The 21733-nt window shown below is 42.9% G+C and overlaps 1 protein-coding gene across 1 annotated transcript in view; it reads right to left on the bottom strand.

Annotated features, from left to right (window-relative positions):
- The window catches only part of CACNA2D3 (calcium voltage-gated channel auxiliary subunit alpha2delta 3), a 1201789-nt gene that overhangs the window by 378152 nt on the left and 801904 nt on the right, over positions 1 to 21733 (bottom strand). The window contains exon 17 of the mRNA XM_056524384.1: positions 20793 to 20867. Coding sequence (XP_056380359.1) covers positions 20793 to 20867 — 75 coding nt within the window. The remainder of the gene's footprint in view (positions 1 to 20792; positions 20868 to 21733) is intronic.

Below are 21733 nucleotides of genomic sequence, written 5' to 3'. Positions count from 1 at the left end.
CTGACAATTCAAATAATCAGTCAGATGGGTCTGAACTTAATTTTAATATTCTGAGTGAGTATCACGTGATGGCGGGATTATAGAGTATGTTTAATACACATCTCCTGACTGCATACTCCGGCCAATCACATGATATTCACTCCAATCAAAATTAAGTCCCCACGCATCTGACGGATTCCTTGAATTGTCAGAAAGATTATAAACCCTTATATCTCAGGAACGGAAAGGTGTATCAAGGTACTGTAAAAAAGTGTGTGATCAGGGGAGTCCCACAGGCAAATAGGGGACTACTGTAAGTGGAGTTGTAGGTTTTGTTACTAAAACCAAATATGGATTGGCCTACATCAACCGAACTGCAAGTCTATGAACATCTGCAATGTGTGAAGGCTTGACACAGGTTTCTTTTAGATATGTTTTATTCTATGTACCTGTATGAAACTCCATAATAATGCTGTTTAAATGGTTGGACCATCTCCTTACTTCCACTTTTTCCGGTTCCTCCAGCCTGTTTGCAGCGGTGATCAGGAAAGCCAAGCAGCCAAAGCATGGAAGTTGCGCAATTTGGGTAACTCCCATTGACTTTAAATGGTAGTTGCTCTAATGGAGTAGCCCCATGGGCTACTCTATTTACTCAATGCTGGAAAATATGTAAACAGCGTTGCATAAAGGAGTAGTGCAATGAAAGATAACTTATCCCCTACCCAAAGGTTCTGACTGTTGGGACCCCCACGATATCTTGAGGGAGCCCCAGCTGTCTGATGGAAGCGCCCGTTCTAACCCATACAGGAAGCCACCGCCGACACGCCCCCGTCCATGTATCTCTATGGGATACATGGAGGGGCGTCTTGGCCACTGCTTCGTGCGGCGGTTGGTAAGCACCCTTCCAGCAGACTGCTGGGGCCCTTTTCAGGAGATAGCGGGGGGTCCCAGCGGTCGGACCCCTTGCGATATATAACTTATCCCGTATCCTTTGGATAAAGGATAAGTTATCTTCCAATACAGAACTCCTTTAAGGGGCTATGCCATTAGCGTAAATTCCATTAAAATCAATGGGAGTTATGCAAATTTCATATTGTCCTTGTTTAAGCTGCTTTGGACTTTCTCAACCACCTCCAGCGATTGCAAACAGGCGGTAGGAGCTGGAAAAAGATGGGACTACCCCTTTAAGTTTTAACAAAAAGGTTTGTATGTTTCTTGGAGCATTTGTTATGTTTTCTTGTATGCAATGCCATAAAATATACAGGAACAGTACGGTAATTTAAGCTATAGTAAATATAGATGTTAGATTAAAAAACAGTATAAATGTATATACTATAGCACAACTAGTTATTTCAAGAATTTAAATCTTTTGTTATGTTTGGAATACACATACAGTTAATAATACATAAATCTAATAGAAAGTAAAAAAAAAAATTAAAAAAAATTGAGCTACAGTATAGTGGGGGGGGGGGGGGGGGGGGGGAATATAATCAAGGGGCAAGTTTTTCCACTGGGGCCACAAATACAAAAAAAAGTAAGTTATTTGAAAGACACCCATAGGGATAGAACATGCCTTAGGTGAAAACACTACATTTGAACATGTGGCCAAAAAAGCCAACTAAGACCAGAAAGAGAACAGGAAAGGAAAAGCAGGCAACTGCCTAGGATAGCTTGTGTAAAGCTTACAATTTTTCAATAACTGGCTAGCAACTGACTATGTCTTAAGAGGTGACCAGGCTGGATCTAAATTCTCTTTTGAAGAACACCAGAGGTTACTAACATAGGTCCTTGGAGCAGGTTAATATATTGTGAGTTAATCATGTATCGGTAAACATATTCTTTTTAAGTTTTTCTGTACTAATGTTTTTCATGGAATTAATAACATTATATTTTATCTATGTCATATATTATTTTTACATATGTCTGTGGTTTGATGTCAGTCTAATGGGTGATGACATCATTGTGACCTGGGTATTGCCCTTTTTTTTTACCAGTAGTCTTCAGTCTTAAACCTTTATATACTTACCTGTTACTTATGTCTGCTATTGGATCAGAAAAGGAAAGGTAGGGTTTCCTTTTGAAACTTGTTGTCCTTATATGCCAAATAAATGTATTTTATTATTTTATTGTGTATCAAGCAACTCTCTTTTTCCAGGATCACAAGCAGACCTCTTTCCTTGGATTAGGTTAATAACACATTAATAAACTGGGGGTTGCATCATAAGAATTTATATTCTCCCCATAGAAATACAGGGATAACTGTGGATCTTTGAAATAACTGCTATTAAATTCCAAAGATACATCATTTGTGTTTTTTTTTTTTTTTTGTAAAAACTAATAGATGTAATTGACTAATAAAAATCAACCAAAAGCGGGGTCAAAGGAAAGCGGATGAAAAGGATGATAAAGGATAATACTGTAGGTCTAGTTGTTGACTGCTCTGATCCCACAGAACTACTGTACCACAAATTTCTGAAAAGTTAATGCTGTGAGAGAAAGATGTCAGAACACAAAGGGGGGGGGGGGGGGTATTCAAAGAATTTAGCACCACTTTTTTTTGCTTTAGCTGTGCCACATTTGCTTAAAATGTGGCGCACACTATTAGTGCCACATATTCAGATATTTAGCACCTTATTTAGCGCCAATTTTTGAAAAGGGGTGTGATTAGGGAACTGTTAGGGTGTGGTTAGGTTTTTTGTGCTATTAGCACCTTATTTTCAAAGGTTTAGCACCACTTTCTGGCGCACAAAGTGTCACAGCTAATACCAAGTGTACCTGGTGTTAAATGATTTCCTTTTTGTGCTATTTGCCCCAAATTTTCAAAAGCCCAAACACACTGTTTTACAGCTTGCTTGTAGCTGCAGACCAGAGTACCCGTGCTGACCTGGTCCACAACCCAAAAAGCCTACAATAGGCACATGGCCATCAGAACTGGACCATGAAGCAACTAAAAAAGGTGGCCTGGACTGATAAATCACATTTATTTTTTTAAATGAATGGTTAGGTGCATAAGTGTAGCTAACCTTGGGAACAGATGGATCCAGATGGACGTAAAGACGGTGGGATGTTCTGGGCAGTGTCTGGGGAACCTTGGGTTCCTAATATTCATGTGGATGCTGCTTTGACTTGTACCAACTACCTAAGCATTGTACAGACTAAGTACACTTCATAACGACAATAGTATTAGCTAATAGCTTGGGTCTCTCTTAACAGAATGATGCCCTGGCCACACTGGCTTGAGGAACATGACAAAGAGTTCAAGATGTTGACATGGCCTTCAAGTTCCCCAGATCTCAATCCGAATGACCAACTGTGGAATGTTCAGGGAAAAACAAGTCTGATCCATAAAGGCTCTAACTCACAAACCTACAGGATCTGCAGCAGATACCGCAAGACACCTTTAGAGGTCTTGTTGAGTCAATGTGTTATGGGTCAGAGCTGTTTCTGGCAGCAGAATGGGGACCTACATGATATAATGCTGTTGGCTTCAAGGTTGTGGTTGATCACCGTCCCTGGGGAGGAACAGAAAACCTATTGAAAGCCTAGTAGTGCTTAAGTGCGGGGCATTATCTTTTCCCTAGAGATGAGGCTTCTTAGGTTTTCTCCTTCCAGGAGGAAAAAAAAAATCCCAGAATTAACAGCCTTAAGAGACTTAATGCTGTTTTAGTAATCTTTAAATACACGGTTTCAGGTATGTACAATATATGGTGACAGTTCTTATTTTAATTTAAACTTAGCAACTACTGTGGCTGCTGGCAGCCGAGCGGCTTACATTGGTTCCATTCAGCTCCTCTCTGACTTGATCCTTGTAGCACAAATCTTTATTTAACAATCGTTAAAAGGCCCATATTTATGTCAGCGAACTCCCCGCGTGTGCTCACGAGAATGCTTTGTGTAAGGATTTAGGGCTGATGAGAAGAATATACAAGTAATTCACTGCAATATAAATTGATACTTAAATTATTCATTAACAAAGACCCTTCTTAAATAGTCTAATACAGAAAAATTTGTCAACCACTAAACCCAAGGAAAACATATGACTTCATAAATCAGTGGTCCAGAGTTTAGAAAGCACGGTCCTATATCCTAAAAATGTGCAAAATTGTCAGTTTTATGGGGAAAATTTACTCAGATCTGATCTTTTTTCACTTGTTCTCATATCCTAAGAGGAACTCCACCAACAGTATCTCACTTAAGTGAGTAACCCCCCCCCCCCCCCCCATTTAAAAAAAAAAATATATTTTTTTTATTATATCTTTTCACTGGACAACACTGAAGAGATTACACTCTGCTACAATGTAAAGTAGTGAGGGCACAGTCTATATGCCAGTGTTTAGTTTTGATACCCCCTCAAAATAACTCAACACACAGCCATTAGTGTATAAATTTAGCCCAATACTTTGTGTGGCCACCATTATTTTCCAGCACTGCTTTAAGCCTCTTGTGCATGGAGTTCAGCAGAGCTTAACAGATTGCCACTGGAGTCCTCTTTTACTTCTCCCTGACAACATCATAGAGCTGTGGCTATTAGAGGCCTTGCGCTCCCCCACCTTCCGTTTGAGTATGCCCCATAGAGGCTCAATAGGGTTTAAGTATGGAGACATGCTTGGCCAGTACATCACCTTTACCCTCAGCTTCTTTAGCAAGGCAGTGGTCATTTTGGAGATTACATTTTTCAAGAAAGGCATCCAGGCCCACCCCTGATCTGGTTCAATTAATCAACCATCACATCATCATGTGGCAGAGAGTTCCAAGGACTCACTGCTCTTACAGTAAATAATCCTAGTCAGTTACAATTGTAAAACCTTCCGTCTGCTAGATGTAGAGGATGCTGCTTTGTCATGGTTGCAGGGTTAAGCATAAAAATATTCAGGTTCCAGACAATAGATGAATAAAGGTAGGCACCTAAGACCATTGTCTTCTTGCTCTGTCACTTACTTTTGGCTTTACTAAAAACAGGCCGGGAACAACACACAACTTAACTTCCCTGCCCCTAGCACTGGCACGCACAATGACATCATTCATTGTGAAAGGTTGCAACAAAGAGGAAGAAGAAGATCCTGTTGATGTGGGAGTGGGAGAAAGTGAGTTTTGTCTCGTGACAGAGGAACTATCTACCTACAAGGAGAGGCACTCATCTATCTATAGGGAAAGACCTGTGTTGCTTCCTCCCTTGATTGTGGAACCACAAAGGTCAAAACCTGTAGTCAAACTTTTGTCTGGTTCTAGCCATTTACTCTGGATGGTTGTCAATAACAGATGTTGTCCTGCTGGATCAGAAGGTAGAAACAGTAACATCTGCAAGTGAAAACCCCATCATCTTAATTATACAGCTCTGGAGTAGACTGCCCCCAATGTTGTACAAATAAGGGAAGAAGGAGTTAAAATTTACAGTGTGGACAAATGGCCTCTATTCTTCCAATTTGCTTAAATACCATCCTGTACAACAATGCATTTTTTTAGTTTCTCAAAATCATTTGTACCAGTCTGTACAAATAAGCTGATGGTATTCAGCCATTAAACCGAAAAAGACCAGTGTCCTTAATGTACCTTGAAGGTGGTTATGTTTGTTGTAAGTATATACAGTACACATGTGTCCAATCCCACAAAGACATCCTCCATTACACGAATGGAGTGCGCTAAATTAATTTAACTCCTAAACTAACTTTTAAGTGAAGGCCACACTAAGCCAGAGAAATTCAATGTTGTTTCAAAGTAGGTTAAACAGTTTTTAAGCCACATACCTGAATCGTGAACTCAGCCATGTGCGTGTTAGTGACTGCATACACAGTGATACATTGCAAACATATGGATGGAGGAAAATGTTACTTTGAACAATAAAAAGCAATTAAACTACTGAGCAACTCGGAGTAGACAACTTATGGTAGAGTCTTTATACAGAAGAAAGGGATTATACTAATACTTCTTTGAAATAATCACTAAAGTGCATGGATTTGCAGTATATTTTTCCAGGCTTGCATAAAATTTAGCATTCTAACACATTAAATAAGAAATAAAAAGTAAAATAAAGGGCAGGATAAAGGAATGAAGTTAGGAAAAGGCAATGTTCCCGGGTGTTGTGTGCCAGAAAGGCATTAACCCCTTCCCGCTATAGGACGTATGCATACGTCCCAGCACCCGACACGTTTGCACGCTGGGACATGTGCATGTGTCCTAGCGATCTCCTGCACTGCCGCGGGCAGCGTAGGGGATCGGTGGCGGGACCCGGCTGTCAATCACAGCCGGAGTCCCGCCGCAGCTGCCGTGGCCACAATTACGCCAGTCCTGGCAGCATTAACCTGTCACGATGCCGGCTGGCAGGTAGTGGATCCTCTGTGCCAGAGAGGGATGGCGAGGACCGCGCTAGTGGACCGGTTCTAAGCCACTACAGGTTTTCACCAGAGCCCGCCGCAAAGCGGGATGGTCTTGCTGCGGCGGTAGTGACCAGGTCGTATCCACTAGCAACGGCTCACCTCTCTGGCTGCTGAAGATACTGAAGATAGGCGAGGTACAAGGGAGTAGGCAGTAGCAAGGTCGGACGTAGCAGAAGGTCGGGGGCAGGCGGCAAGGTTCGTAGTCAGGGGCGATAGCAAAAGTACTGGTACACAGGCTATTAAACACACAATACGCTTTCACAAGGCACAAGGGCAACAAGATCCGGCAAGGGAGTGCAAGGGAGGAGACTAGATATAACCAGGGAACAGGTGGGAACCAATTAAGCTAATTGGGCCAGGCACCAATCATTGGTGCACTGGCCCTTTAAGTCTCAGGGAGCTGGCGCGCGCGCGCCCTAGAGAGCGGAGCCGCGCGCGCCAGCACATGACCGCAGGAGACGGGAACGGGTAAGTGACCTGGGATGCGATTCGCGAGCGGGCGCGTCCCGCTGTGCGAATCGCATCCCCAACGGCCATGGCAGAGCAGCGCTCCCGGTCAGCGCTGACCGGGGAGCTGCAGGGAGAAAGACGCCGTGAGCGCTCCGGGGAGGAGCGGGGACCCGGAGCGCTAGGCGTAACAGTACCCCCCCCCCTTAGGTCTCCCCTTCTCTTTATCGGGTAACTGCCTCCCCTGGGATGAGGACACCGGGAAAGGATGGAGGGATTCCTCAACGGCAGGCAGAACCGCAGGAGTAGGAATGGGGAGAGAGGGCAGAGGGCGAGACCTGGCACGGGGCAGTGTGACACCAGGACGAGGGCCATGAGGGGACACAGAAGCTTGCCTGATGGAACTGGGAGGGGGGGAGGGGCATTTCCTGTGGCAGGCAGAGTCCTTAATGACCTTAGGGGGACCGGATACAGGAGGAACCACAGAGTTACGGCAAGGGTTACTGGGAACCGGTTTTAGACAGTTCTTGGCACAAGAGGACCCCCAACTCTTGATCTCCCCAGTGGACCAATCCAGGGTTGGGGAATGAAGTTGAAGCCAGGGAAGTCCAAGGAGAATTTCCGAGGTGCAATTGGGGAGGACCAAAAGTTCAATCCTCTCGTGATGAGATCCGATGCTCATAAGAAGGGGCTCCGTGCGGAAACGTATGGTACAGTCCAACCTGGCTCCGTTGACCGCGGAAATGTGGAGTGGCTTGACAAGACGGGTCACCGGAATACGGAATTTGTTCACAAAGGACTCCCGAATAAAATTCCCGGAAGCTCCAGAGTCCAGACAGGCCACGGCTGAGAGGGGAGAGCTGGCTGAAGTGGAAATCCGAACAGGTACCGTGAGACGTGGAGAAGCCGACTTGGCATCAAGAGACGCCACACCCACGAGAGCTGAGTGCGAGCGTGCGTTTCCCAGACGTGGAGGACGGATTGGGCAATCCACCAAAAAATGTTCAGTACTGGCACAGTACAGACAAAGATTCTCTTCCTTACGGCGATTCCTCTCTTCCAGGGTCAGGCGAGACCGATCCACTTGCATGGCCTCCTCGGCGGGAGGCCTAGGCGCAGATTGCAGTGGAGACTGTGGGAGAGGTGTCCAGAGATCTAAGTCTTTTTCCTGGCGGAGCTCTTGATGCCTCTCAGAAAAACGCATGTCAATGCGAGTGGCTAGATGAATGAGTTCATGCAGGTTAGCAGGAGTCTCTTGTGCGGCCAGAACATCTTTAATGTTGCTGGATAGGCCTTTTTTAAAGGTCGCGCAGAGAGCCTCATTATTCCAGGATAGTTCAGAAGCAAGAGTACGGAATTGTATGGCGTACTCGCCAACGGAGGAATTACCCTGGACCAGGTTCAGCAGGGCAGTCTCAGCAGAAGAGGCTCGGGCAGGTTCCTCAAAGACACTTCGAATTTCCGAGAAGAAGGAGTGAACAGAGGCAGTGACGGGGTCATTGCGGTCCCAGAGCGGTGTGGCCCATGACAGGGCTTTTCCAGACAGGAGGCTGACTACGAAAGCCACCTTAGACCTTTCAGTAGGAAACTGGTCCGACATCATCTCCAAGTGCAGAGAACATTGCGAAAGGAAGCCACGGCAAAACTTAGAGTCCCCATTAAATTTGTCCGGCAAAGACAGGCGGAGGCGAGGAGTGGCCACTCGCTGCGGAAGGGGTGCAGGAGCTGGCGGAGGAGATGGTTGTTGCTGCTGTAGCTGAGACTGAACTTGCTGTAGCTGAGACTGTTGCTGCTGTAGCTGCGACTGGAGTTGCTGTGTCATGGTGGTCAAGTACGACAGCTGGTGCTCTTGTCGGGCGACCAATGTAGGGAGGTCGGCGGCAGCTGGCAGAGGAACTTCAGCGGGATCCATGGCCGGATCTACTGTCACGATGCCGGCTGGCAGGTAGTGGATCCTCTGTGCCAGAGAGGGATGGCGAGGACCGCGCTAGTGGACCGGTTCTAAGCCACTACAGGTTTTCACCAGAGCCCGCCGCAAAGCGGGATGGTCTTGCTGCGGCGGTAGTGACCAGGTCGTATCCACTAGCAACGGCTCACCTCTCTGGCTGCTGAAGATACTGAAGATAGGCGAGGTACAAGGGAGTAGGCAGTAGCAAGGTCGGACGTAGCAGAAGGTCGGGGGCAGGCGGCAAGGTTCGTAGTCAGGGGCGATAGCAAAAGTACTGGTACACAGGCTATTAAACACACAATACGCTTTCACAAGGCACAAGGGCAACAAGATCCGGCAAGGGAGTGCAAGGGAGGAGACTAGATATAACCAGGGAACAGGTGGGAACCAATTAAGCTAATTGGGCCAGGCACCAATCATTGGTGCACTGGCCCTTTAAGTCTCAGGGAGCTGGCGCGCGCGCGCCCTAGAGAGCGGAGCCGCGCGCGCCAGCACATGACCGCAGGAGACGGGAACGGGTAAGTGACCTGGGATGCGATTCGCGAGCGGGCGCGTCCCGCTGTGCGAATCGCATCCCCAACGGCCATGGCAGAGCAGCGCTCCCGGTCAGCGCTGACCGGGGAGCTGCAGGGAGAAAGACGCCGTGAGCGCTCCGGGGAGGAGCGGGGACCCGGAGCGCTAGGCGTAACATAACCCCATAGATGCTTTGATTATTCCTGATAACTCATCTATGGTGTTGACGACCGCGGGTCACCATTGGTTGCTATGGCAGCAGGTGGTCAGATCATGACCTCCTGTCTGCCTGCTACGGAAGCCTGTAAGATCCAGCCAGAGGCTGGATCACACAGGCTGTACTGTGTGCAGCTCATCAGGTCATACTGTGCAGCAGTACAAATGTATTGCAGCACAGTATAACCTGTAAAAGTGTAAAAAAATTTAATAAAATGTTCTTCAATAAAAGTATGAAGTGTAAGAATAAAAAAAAAAAAAGAAAATGCCCCTTTCCCAATAAAACCCCTGTATTATCACCCAAAAAGATCAAAAATACATCAGATACATAATAGGTATTGCCATCTCCGTAATGACGTGTACTATAAAACTATAAAACAAAAAAAAAAAAAAAGGTCACTAGCCATTAGAGGAAATGCAGAAAACTGAATTACTGGTCCCTTCAGCTAATTTTGCAGCTTTGCTATACAGACTGGAATGTGATTTACAGAGCCATCATATTATCAATATAGATTGTAAAGATCTTTTTTTTTTTTTAAATAGGTCTATTTTACTACTGGAATTCAAGAAAAGGCAAAATACTAAATCTATATTCACATACAAGTGAAACTAGAAAAATGTGAATATCGCTCAAAAGCCTGTTGTATTTCATTAATGCAACTTTAACCCCTTAAGGACCAAGCCCATTTTCACCTTAAGGACCAGGCCAATTTTATTTTTGCATTTTCGTTTTTTCCTCCTAGCCTTCTAAAATCCATAACTCTTTTTATATTTCACTCTGCAGACGCATATAAGGGCTTGTTTTTTGCGTGAACAATTGTACTTTGTAATGAAACCTCTCATTTTACCATAAAATGTACGGCGAACCCAAAAAATATTTTTTTAGGGTTGAAATTTTAATGAAAACCACAATTTAGCAAATTTTGGAGGGTTTCGTTTTCACGCTGTACAATTTACGGTAAAAATGACATGTGTTCTTTATTCTGTGGGTCAATATGATTAAAATGATACCCATGGCTAGATACTTTTATATTTTTGTACTGCTTAAAAAAAATCTAAAACTTTTTATACAAAATCAGTAATCTAAAATTGCCCTATTTTGACCACCTATAACTTTTTCATTTTTCCGTATATAGGGCGGTATGAGGGCTCATTTTTTTGCGCCGTCATCTGTACTTTTTATCGATACCACATTTGCATATATAAAACTTATATATCATTTTTTATAAAAGAAATGTAATAAAATGGGACAAAAAAGCAGCATTTTTGGACTTTTTAAAAATGTTTAAATTTAAAGGAGTAGTCCAGTGGTGAACCCAGTGGTGAACAACTTATCCCCTAGCCTAAGGATAGGGGACAAGTTTGAGAACGCGGGGGGTCCGACCGCTGGGGCCCCTTGCAATCTCCTGTACGGAGCCCCGACAGGGAAGGGGGCGTGTCGACCTCCGCACGAAGCGGCCGACACGCCCCCTCAATACAACTCTATGGCAGAGCCTTCGCCAATCTCCGGCTCTGCCATAGAGATGTATTGAGGGGGCGTGTCGGCCGCCGCTTCGTGCGGAGGTCGACACCCGCTATCTGGCCGGAGAGCCTGGCCCCCGTACAGAGAGATCGCAGGGGGCCCCAGTGGTCGGACCCCCCCGCGATCTCAAACTTGTCCCCTATCCTTAGGATAGGGGATACGTTTTTCACCACTGGACAACCCCTTTAAGCCGTTCACTTATGGGATCATTAACATTATATTTTGATAGTTCGGACATTTACGCACACGGCGATACCAAATATGTTTATTAAAAAAAATTACGCTTTTTGGGGAAAAACTAACAATTTTCATTTTTATTGGGGGAGGAGATTTTTCACTTTTTTTTTACTTTTTATTTTTACATTCTTCAGCTTTTTTTTTTTTACACTTTTTATTTGCTAATACTGTTCAGTGCTATGCATAGGACATATCACTGATAAATATTATCGGCTTTCTCCTGCTCTGGTCTGCTCGATTTCAGACCAGAGCAGGAGACGTCAGGAGACAGACGGAGGCACGTGAGGGGACCTCCGTCCGCCATTACAGATGATCGGATCACCGCGGCCATTACCGATACCGATACCGAAGGGTCCCCGGCTGCTGATAGCAGCCGGAGCCTGCAGTATATGACGTGAGCACCGCTCCGATGCTCACGGTCATACACAGGACGTAAATGTACATCCTGGTGTGCGAAGTGCCGCCAGACCAGGACGTACATTTCCGTCCGTGGTCATTAAGGGGTTAAAGAAAAGGAAGCATGAAGGGGGGTTTTCCTTAGCTGTAAGCCAAAATCATCACAGTTATGACAAATCACGGCTTGAACAATCTTGCTTTGCATGCAATGAGTCTCTCTCATATATTAGTTTCACCTTTTAAGTTGCATTACTGAAATAAATGAACTTTGCACGATATTCTAATTTTTCGAGTTTCACCTGTATAATGCTGGGTTCAAATCACGTTTTCTCCCATACGGCAGGGGGGAGCATACGGCATACGGCAGGGGGGAGCTAAAACCTCATGCCCCGTCCCGTATGCCTTCGTATGCGTAAGGTCCAGTCAGCTCATTTTTGCGCTGTGTGCACTTTTTCCCCGGACCTAAAACTGTGGTCAACCACGGTTTTATGTCCGGTTGTAAAAGCGCATACGGCGCAAAAATGAGCCGACCGGACCGAACGTTTCACTCCGGCCGGCTCATTGAAATGAATTACATATGGGAGAGCATACAAAGGCATAAGGGAGCATGAGGTTTTAGCTCCCCCCTGCAGTATGCGCTCCCGTATGGGAGAAAACGTGATGTGAAACAGCCCTTAGGGTCTGTAGACATCTTCCTTGACACTACCTTGTTTTTGAGGGAGAGTGCTGTATGTCTTCACTTTATGGAGACTGTAATAATTCATTAACACTTCTGTACGTTAACTATTTTCAATAATTTAGGACACCCGGAAACTTTGCTAAGAAAAAAAATGAAACACCTTATACTAGAACTGTATGTTTTTATGTTCAGCATTGGGATACAAATATGGTAAAGCCTTCTTTCAGGCATTAAGTTAGAATTAAACAGTTTTACTTATATATTTTGAACAGTTATATCAGTCTATCAATCAAGCCTCTCAAGCTAAAAACTTTTGTGTATTTGATAGTGTTCTTCCCTAAACAATCCAACAAATATGTGAATGTGCATGTTGTCCTAGTTCTATACTGATAAGTCATTGGTTCTATAAATTTGGCCTTTCTGGGTGTACATGTGTATGTGAGATTGTGAACAGGGACTAATGTGAGTGATCACAATCTGTACACAGCACTGTGGCTCTACAGCGGCGAATACATAACTAGCATATTGACCTGATTTTTTTCAATATTTCTGTAGCCATTGGGAATTACAGCGCTAATCTACACTAAGCATTTTTACTAAGATATTATTAGCAATTGTTGGGCTTTGTTCATTGATTCCAGCCAAGGTATAAATCGGAGGTATTTTCCAATGTATATCTCTGGAAGAAGCTGAGTACGTATGGCACTCTATGGACATACAGAGGCCCATGTCTTCTATTGACTCATGTTGTAAAAACACTTGTCACCCAGGATCAGTTTTGCATGTGTTGTTCTCTATAGAAAAGTAAAGCAGACTACATGTTTCTAGCTCCTATAGGTGGCACCAGAGAGCAAGCTCTAAAAAAGATTTACTTTACATAATCCAGTAATGCCAACATGTATAGGTTCAATGTATACAAAAAGGGCATTTTCTTGTCATTTGCTAGGTGCATTTGGGTTCATTTGGCGGATTCATTTGCTAGGTACATATGGGTTCATTTGGCACATTGGGGGGGGGGGGGATTCATCAAAACTTGTGCAGAGGAAAAGATGGCCAGTTTTCCATAGCAACCAGATTGTTTTTTTTTTTTTTCATTTTTGAAAAGGCCTCTGAAAAATGAAAGAAGCAATTTGATTGGTTGCTATGGGCAACTGGTCAACTTTTCCTCTACACAGGTTTTGACGAATCTCCCCTATTATCACAATATAGGCTGTGCTTTGTCATTTGCTTGGTACATGGGGGCATTTGGCACATCACAATATAGGCTGTGTGTTGACACTTGATAGTTGTTGATGCTTATTCATTGAGTTATTGTAATTTTTTTATAAAGAGAAGATGGAGGAAGAAATAGTGAAATAACAGGGGGTCATATATCATGAGGGAGGTTTTGGTGTGCCAAGGCGCACATTTTAATGCATGTCACGTCTGGTCAGCATGTATGATGACGTTGTATTTCTTTTAATACATGCCGGCAAATGTTAGGGTGTGACTTTAGATTTGCACAGCAGGCGTGAATAATAGACTTGGCAGGCTAAGCATGATTAATAGTTGCTTAAATTTGGGCATGATACATCTGGTGTGCAGTTTAAAGGGGTTATCCACCATAAGGTGATTTTAGTACATGCCTGGCAGTCAGTAATGTACATGCTTAGGAAGGATCTGCGCTTGTCTTAGGGCTAAATGGCTATGTTGTGAGATTACCATAATACTGTGGCTAGCTTTTTGTGAAATGGTATTTCCTGTTTGAGTTTTCCTTTTTTGCCTACAAATCCCATAATTCAATTTTCCTCCCTCCCACACATCAGCCACCCCACCCATTGAAACATAAATGAGCTGCATCCATTCAAAAGACCTGTGTTTTTCAACCAGGGTGCCTACAGCTGTTGCATTAGTTGGAGATTGATCTCTCTCCCACCAAGCGATTGCTCCACCCATTGAAGCAGACAGGCTCCCTGTCATCAGCTGACTAGTGAGTGAGGTCTCGGCTGCATTGCAACCTGGGAAAAATCTGAGACAACAGTCATTTTGTATGCTGATAAAAATAAAAATAATGGGGGTGAAAATCACATAAGAATTTTGAGAAAACCGTCACACACAGGTACAGACACTATGTTATGAACTACACTAACTTTACAGCCCCTGTAGCATAGTCGAATAAAAATAATTCCTGGAATACCCCTTTAAAGCCAACAGTGTATGGCTAGCTGTGTGTGATCTGGGGTGGAGTGTCCTTTGCCCAAAACTGTGTAACTTTTGCAGAAGTTGGTCATTAAAGTCCCACCAGTGAAACCACATCCAAAACAAGCCCACTGGCACACTCGGCACAGAACGGCATCTGTGCCAGCAAAATTTGCATTTTACATATGCTGCACACATGTTAATATAGTCCATACTACAAATGCGCACAAACTGACCAGGCGCACAAAGCTTTATACATTAGCGCCAAAGTGTTTGCCTTTCCTACTAGGTTCCCCCCCCCCCCCCAACAAAAAAAACACCAAAAACTACATTTACAGGTGGGCGCAACAGTATAAAACTTGTATATATTATAATATGACTTTAATATGTCATATGGGGGGGGGGGGGGGTTTCAGAGTTTAGACCATTAATTGGAGCTCGATGGAAGCATGGAAGCAGTGAGCAGTGGCCAAAAGGAAATACAATTGTATGAATTTATCAATGTATATGCACCTGTTTTGGCAGAAATTGCACACAAATTTCTATTTTTGCGCCACGCTCAGCAAAAGCTGGAAAGTAAGAGTAGTTTGCCAGGGGGGCATGGTCAAAAACCTTCCAAGTGATTAATTTTAAAGCTATATATATATATATATATACATTTTGTATAGTCTTGATAAATCTGCTCCTATAAGGCTAAGTTTCTACTAGTTTTTTTTTTTGTGTGTGTACATTTTTCCCAAAAAATGCCAAAACTCCCCCCATGGCGTTTTTTCATTGAAAAAAATGCTGCTGCCAGATGTTAGCTGTAAATCAATGAGAAATCACAAAATTCTTTTTCCACTTTGCGTTTTTCAGTTTGGCTTTTTCTTTTTATCCTTTTAGGCATTTTTTCACACTTTATTAGCTCCTTGGCAGTTTTGCAAAGTCGCAGAATGTTGAGTCTATGGTGTTCTTTTCCCTGAAATTGTGGCGTTTTTCTAAGAAAAATGACATGTGGGTTTTAACTTTGGCGTTTTTACAGGCATTTTTTATTCTTTTTGGACTTTAGTGATCCAAAAAAGTGACAGAGATACCCTTTTTAATAACATTTTGTAGGGTACCATTAAAGAAAATATTTAAAAAAGATACAGTAGTGATGGTGTATCTTTTTTATAACAAAATTTTTATAAATTTTTAAACAGGGATCAATTTATGTGGGTGGGCAGGGCACTTAAAATGTTGCCGATAATAATAAAAATGTAGTGTGTGTGTGTGTTTCACTTTATTTTAAACATGTTTTAGGTAGTACTACTACTCCCAGCATGGAACATACTGTTCCATGATGTGAGTAGTAGTACCTGTACTAATTGACAGATCACCCGGGTTCCATTACAATCCTTCTGTATAATTTATAGATGCGGCCAGCCGGTCCTCTATGGTCCCCTGCACTGACTTATATATACACATATTCATATTTCCCGCAGAGAGGGAAATCACAACATTCTGTGGGAAATATGAATATGTGTATATATACGTCAGTGGAGGGGACCATAGAGGAGCGGCCGCCCGCATCTATACATTATACAGGAAGATCACAGCAGGTGCCAGGAGTGACATCCACTGTGATCTGTCCTTAACTACAGGTACTATTGCTCCCAACATGGAGCACACTCTGTTCCATGTTGGGAGCAGTAGTACCTCCAGTTAAGGACAGATCACAGCGGGTATCCCTCCTGACACCCGCTGTGATCATCCTTCATCCCTGAGATGCAGAGCGGCTTTCTCTTGTGCTCGCATCTCTGCTCTATACTCCGGCCGGCCACTCACTCATTCATATTTCCCGCTGAGAGCAGTTATTGGCTGCCACCATCCGGCCAATCCCCACTCTGGGCGGAAAATATGAATAAGTGATGTGAATTTCTATTCACATCACTTGCCAGCCTGGAGTATAGTGCAGAGATGCGAGCTCTGTATGGAGCCGCTCCGCATCTTTGCTATATTATGAACGACCGCATTGGGTGTCAGGAGTAACACCTGAGGCGATCTGTCTATTAGTACAGGAACTACTACTCCCATCATGGAACAGCGTATTCCATGCTGGGAGTAGTAGTACTACCTTAAACATATTTTTTTTAAAGAAAAAAAAGTGAAAAACACACACACACTACATTTTTATTATTGTCGGCTACATTTTAAGGGCCCTAATGCCCGTCCACATAAATTGATCCCTGTTTAAAAATGTATAAAAATTTTGTTATAAAACATATAAATTGCGTTAAATACATGTTTTTTCATCACTACTGCATCCTTTTTTTTTTTGGTACCCAACAAATTTAGAAAAAACGTCAAAGCCAAAAATGCAATTTCCACTCAAAGACAAAAAACGCAAGAAAAAAAAATGCTAAACACAGGAAAATGCTGGCGGTTTTTGTCTTGCGTTTTTTGGGCCACAAAAAAAAAAACAAAACAAGTAGAAGCTTAGCCTAACTGTGTAATAGAAAGCAGATGAAAACGTTTAGCGCCGGGCCTCCTCTCACTGCGAGCCTCAAAGTGGTTTCATGCTGTTGCTGACCATTCACAGCTGTGATATAGGCCCCACTGTACTACAATATTACAGCAAATGAAACAGTAAATTCATGTTATAACAGACCCAAAGATGAACCAAGGATGCCAGCTGGGCAGCCCCAGATGTTTAATTGAAATGTAATTTATTGCCTATAATTATGATGGGTAATTATAGGTGGAGACCTCAGAAGCTGCAGCGACATACTGGATTAGATTCCTCTGAAGTGACTTGAAAAACATCAATAATCTTTATAACCATGAACCATAAGTTATTCTTTGTATGGTGTCTATAGAATGCAGTCTAACATTGGCTTAACCCATTGAGTTTGGTGGGACAGGGTCCATACCTAAGAGTGTCTTCACACTCCTCTGATGGAAGAGTATGCATGCATGTGTTTAACCAACAACTTTCTAAGGCAGTGTTTCCCAACCAGGGTGCCTCCAGCTGTTGCAAAACAACATCTTCCTGCATGCCCAGACAGCCTTCGGCTGTCTGGGCATGCTGGAAGATGTAGTTTTGCAACAGCTGGAGGCACCCTGGTTGGGAAACACTGATCTAAGGTGTATGGCCACAATATTAATGATGATGATGATGATAATATATATATATATATATATATATATATATATATATATTTATATATATATATATATATATATATATATATATATATATATATGTATATATGTATATATATATATATATATATATATATATATGTATATATATATATATATATATATATATATATATATATTTAAATCTTCATCTGTCACGTCTTCTTAGATGCCTTGTTAGACCAAGATTACAACCTTATATCAGGGATACCTTATTTTAGCAATTTTGTTGCTTTATATCCATGGAAAAAAACATTTTTAATACCATGTCCGAATAGTATTGCCTGGGGTCTGTTATGCCCTTGGACCACAACGCCTCTCTCTGCTGAGTTCACATCTGCTCCTTCTGATTTTTGACACACAGAGCTCACCTGTCTGTGGTGGCCCTATGTAAATAGCCAGAGCATGCTCTGTCAATGTGTATAACGGGGCAACTTACCGCAGACTCGCCGCTGTTATACACATTGACAATGCATGCGCTGGTGATCCCTGTGTGCCAATCAACAGGAGGAGCAGGCGTGACATCAGTATGTCTGGCATAAGGTAGTTATCACATACTGGTATGAAGACTAAAAGACGTGACAGAACTTTAATACCTTAGGTTTATTGTTTAGCTTTAAGGCAGTGTTATGGGATTCCAGGTCACTGCGCTCTGCAGATCATAGCACATAACGTAATTGATGATTTCTCTTGGCATGTAATACATTTCAGATGTGGATAACAAACCAAATTGCTTTGTCCTAAATCAAGTGAAGAGCCTTAAAGGGGTTATCCAGGAAAAAACTTTATATATATATATATACACTGGCTCCAAAAAGTTAAACAGGTTTGTAAATTACTTCCAATAAAAAATCTTAATCCTTACAGTACTTATGAGCTGCTGAAGTTGAGTTGTTCTTTTCTGTCTAAGTGCTCTCTGATGACACCAGTCTCGGGAACTGTCCAGAGTAGAAGCACATCCCCATAGCAAACCTCTTCTACTCTGTGCAGTTCCCGAGACAAGCAGAGATGTCAGCAGAGAGCACTGTTGCCAGACAGAAAAGAAGACTTCATTTTCAGGAGCTGATAATTATTGAAAGGATTAAGATTTTTTTTATAGAAGTAATTTACAAATCTGTTTAACTTTCTGGAGCCAGTTGATATAAAAAAAAAAAGTTTTCCTGGAATACCCCTTTAACCTGTTAATCCACATCAGTACTGATGGGACCAATAATACTGCAATACTTTATTTGTAAACACTGCCACCCTTGTTAGTAGGCTGTGTCTGGTATTGCAGCTGAGCGCCTTTAAACTAAATGGAGAGCCCATGGATAAGAGTGTTGACTGTTTAGAGAACATAGAGAAATCCAATATTTCAGGACTAATAGAGAGGAGTTATTCTTCCATTAATCCCCAGCAAGGAAAACCCAATATCAAATGAATAGTCCATGCATTCAACATGCATCATGTAATGCTTCAACAGAGGGTTCATGTATTGCCTCAACAGAGGGTTGTAGTCAATGGAGAATATTCAGAGCAAGGTCTTGTCACCAGTGGGATACCTCAGAGATCTGCACTGGGACCAATATTGTTTAATATCTTCATTAGCGATATTACAGAAGGTCTCGATGGTAAGGTATGTCTTTTTGCTGATGACACAAAGATATGTAACAGGGATGATGTTCCTGGAGGGATCCGCCAAATGGAAAAGGATTTAGGCAAACTAGAAGAATGGTCAGAACTCTGGCAACTGAAATTTAATGTGGATAAGTTCAAGATAATGCACCTGGGGTGAAAAAACCCTCAGGCAGAATATAGATTATTTGACACAGCCTTGACCTCAGTATCTGAGGAGAGGGATTTAGGAGTAATTATTTCAGAAGACTTAAAGGTAGGAAGACAATGTAATTAGAGCAGCAGGAAACGCTAGCAGAATGCTTGGATGTATAGGGAGAGGTATAAGCAGTAGAAAGAGAGAAGTGCTCATGCCGCTGTACAGAACACTGGTGAGACCTCAATTGGAGTATTGTGCACAGTACTGTGGGCCGTATCTCCAGAAGGATATAGATACTCTAGAGAGGGTTCAAAGAAGAGCTACTAAACTAGTACATGGGTTACAGGATAAAATGTACCAGGAAAGGTTAAGGGGATATGATAGAGACTTTTAAATACATAAAGGGAATCAACACGGTAAAGGAGGAGAGCATATTTAAAAGAAGAAAAACTACCACAAGAGGACATAGTTTTAAATTAGAGGGGTAAAGGTTTAAAAGTAATATCAGGAAGTATTACTTTACTGAGAGAGTAGTGGATGCATGGAATAGACTTCCTGCAGAAGTGGTCGCTGCAAATACAGTGAAGGAGTTTAAACATGCATGGGATAGGCATAAGGCTATCCTTCATATAAGATAGGGCCAGGGACTATTGATAGGATTCAGATTATTGGGCAGACTAGATGGGCCAAATGGTTCTTATCTGCTGACACATTCTATGCTTCTATGTTTCATTTCCGCTGCAGAGGACAGTATAAAGCAGTGGTCTTCAACCTGCGGACCTCCAAATGTTGCAAAACTACAACTCCCAGCATGCCCGGACAGCCAACGGCAATAAACATATCCTCCTTGAAGGAATTGGTCTGTAATGCATTTACACTGACAGTAGGGGATTAAAGGGTTAACACATTCTTTCCATGGTTTGGCTAACCAGCCAAACACCCTCACCTCACATTGAGATATATGGTGCAGAATAAGGGTGCACACTATGGGATACAATTACCAGCTACATTTCTTTTCTTTATCCAAACCCCATAAACACATATTACCTCCTCGTTATGCTACTGAGTGGCATTATTTAATCCAGAAAAGAAAATAAGTTTTACATTTTTATGTCATTGACATGTATGAAATTCCTTAAACCGTACATAGAGCAGGATGGTTTTCTGATCTGGTTTTAATAAATTAGAAAATTAAATAAGCAGAAGAAAAAGCCAAGAATTTCATTTAGATGTGCAGGAACATGGGGCTGTAGCGCCACCTACTGCTAGAAGAGCAACATTAAAAATCTGCATGCCAGTACTGTACTTTCCCATCCTGTAAAATCTATTGTATACGTAGCATGGACTAGTCCAACAGCTGTGATGTATAACTGTATTCTTCTACTTACTAGAGGCCTCAGTTCTGGATGAGTAAGGATGTATCCATTGTTTGTAATAGCAAACGCATATCCATGAATCCCCAGCTGTAACAAAAAAAGAAAGAACGGACCTTACGATCATGCGGAATATTAAATGTGAAATGAAAAGTAAAACTTAGTGCCATACTCTTAATATTATATTGGGGGAATAGTATTATAAACAATCCTCCAATGCAATGCATCACAATGAAATAGTTTACTGTGCTAGATCCAGAGAAACATAATAAATGCGCTTTCAAATTGAATTATTTTTTACACCTTCCTTATCCAAATTACATTAAATAAAAACAAATTGTAGGGCAGAATGGAAGAAAAAGAGATCTCACAATAAAGGGGCCGGAGTATTGTGGTGTCACGGCCCCGGCCCCTCGTGGTGTCACGTCCCCTCCCATAGACTTACATTGAAGGGGCGGGCCGTGACATCATGAGGAGGCGGGGCTGTGACACCACGATACTCCGGCCCCTGTATTGTGAGTCATCAGCACGATCTTCGCTCCTGCAGCTGATGACAAGCGGGTGCTGCAAGTGTGATTGCGGGAGTCCCCAGCGGCGGGACCCCTGCGATCAGACATCTTATCTCCTATCCCATGTCTAGGGGCGGAGTACCCCTTTAAGGGAAAACAGTCATCCTATCACCCACAATAAACCCAATACACTGGGTTATAGTGTGGGTGAACAAGCGTCCAATGAGGGGTCACTGACCACAATATGTACCTTTGGTCTGAAGAGATGCCCCACCGAAGACCTGTTTTATACCTTCTCTAAATTGCACGCCGGAGGCGGGTCCCATCGGCTCAGTTTGAATATTTGTTGTCGCTGGTCACGTGAGCGCTAAGTCATAAATGGAGGGGGTATGGCCGTGATGTCACATTGGGGGTGTGACTGTGACGTCATGACCGCGGCCACCCACT

This window comes from Hyla sarda, chromosome 6 (assembly GCF_029499605.1).
Source record: "Hyla sarda isolate aHylSar1 chromosome 6, aHylSar1.hap1, whole genome shotgun sequence".
NCBI classification, from domain to species: Eukaryota; Metazoa; Chordata; class Amphibia; order Anura; family Hylidae; genus Hyla; species Hyla sarda.
The sequence above is the reverse complement of the archived record's forward strand: the minus strand, read 5'-3'. Positions and strand labels throughout refer to the sequence as shown.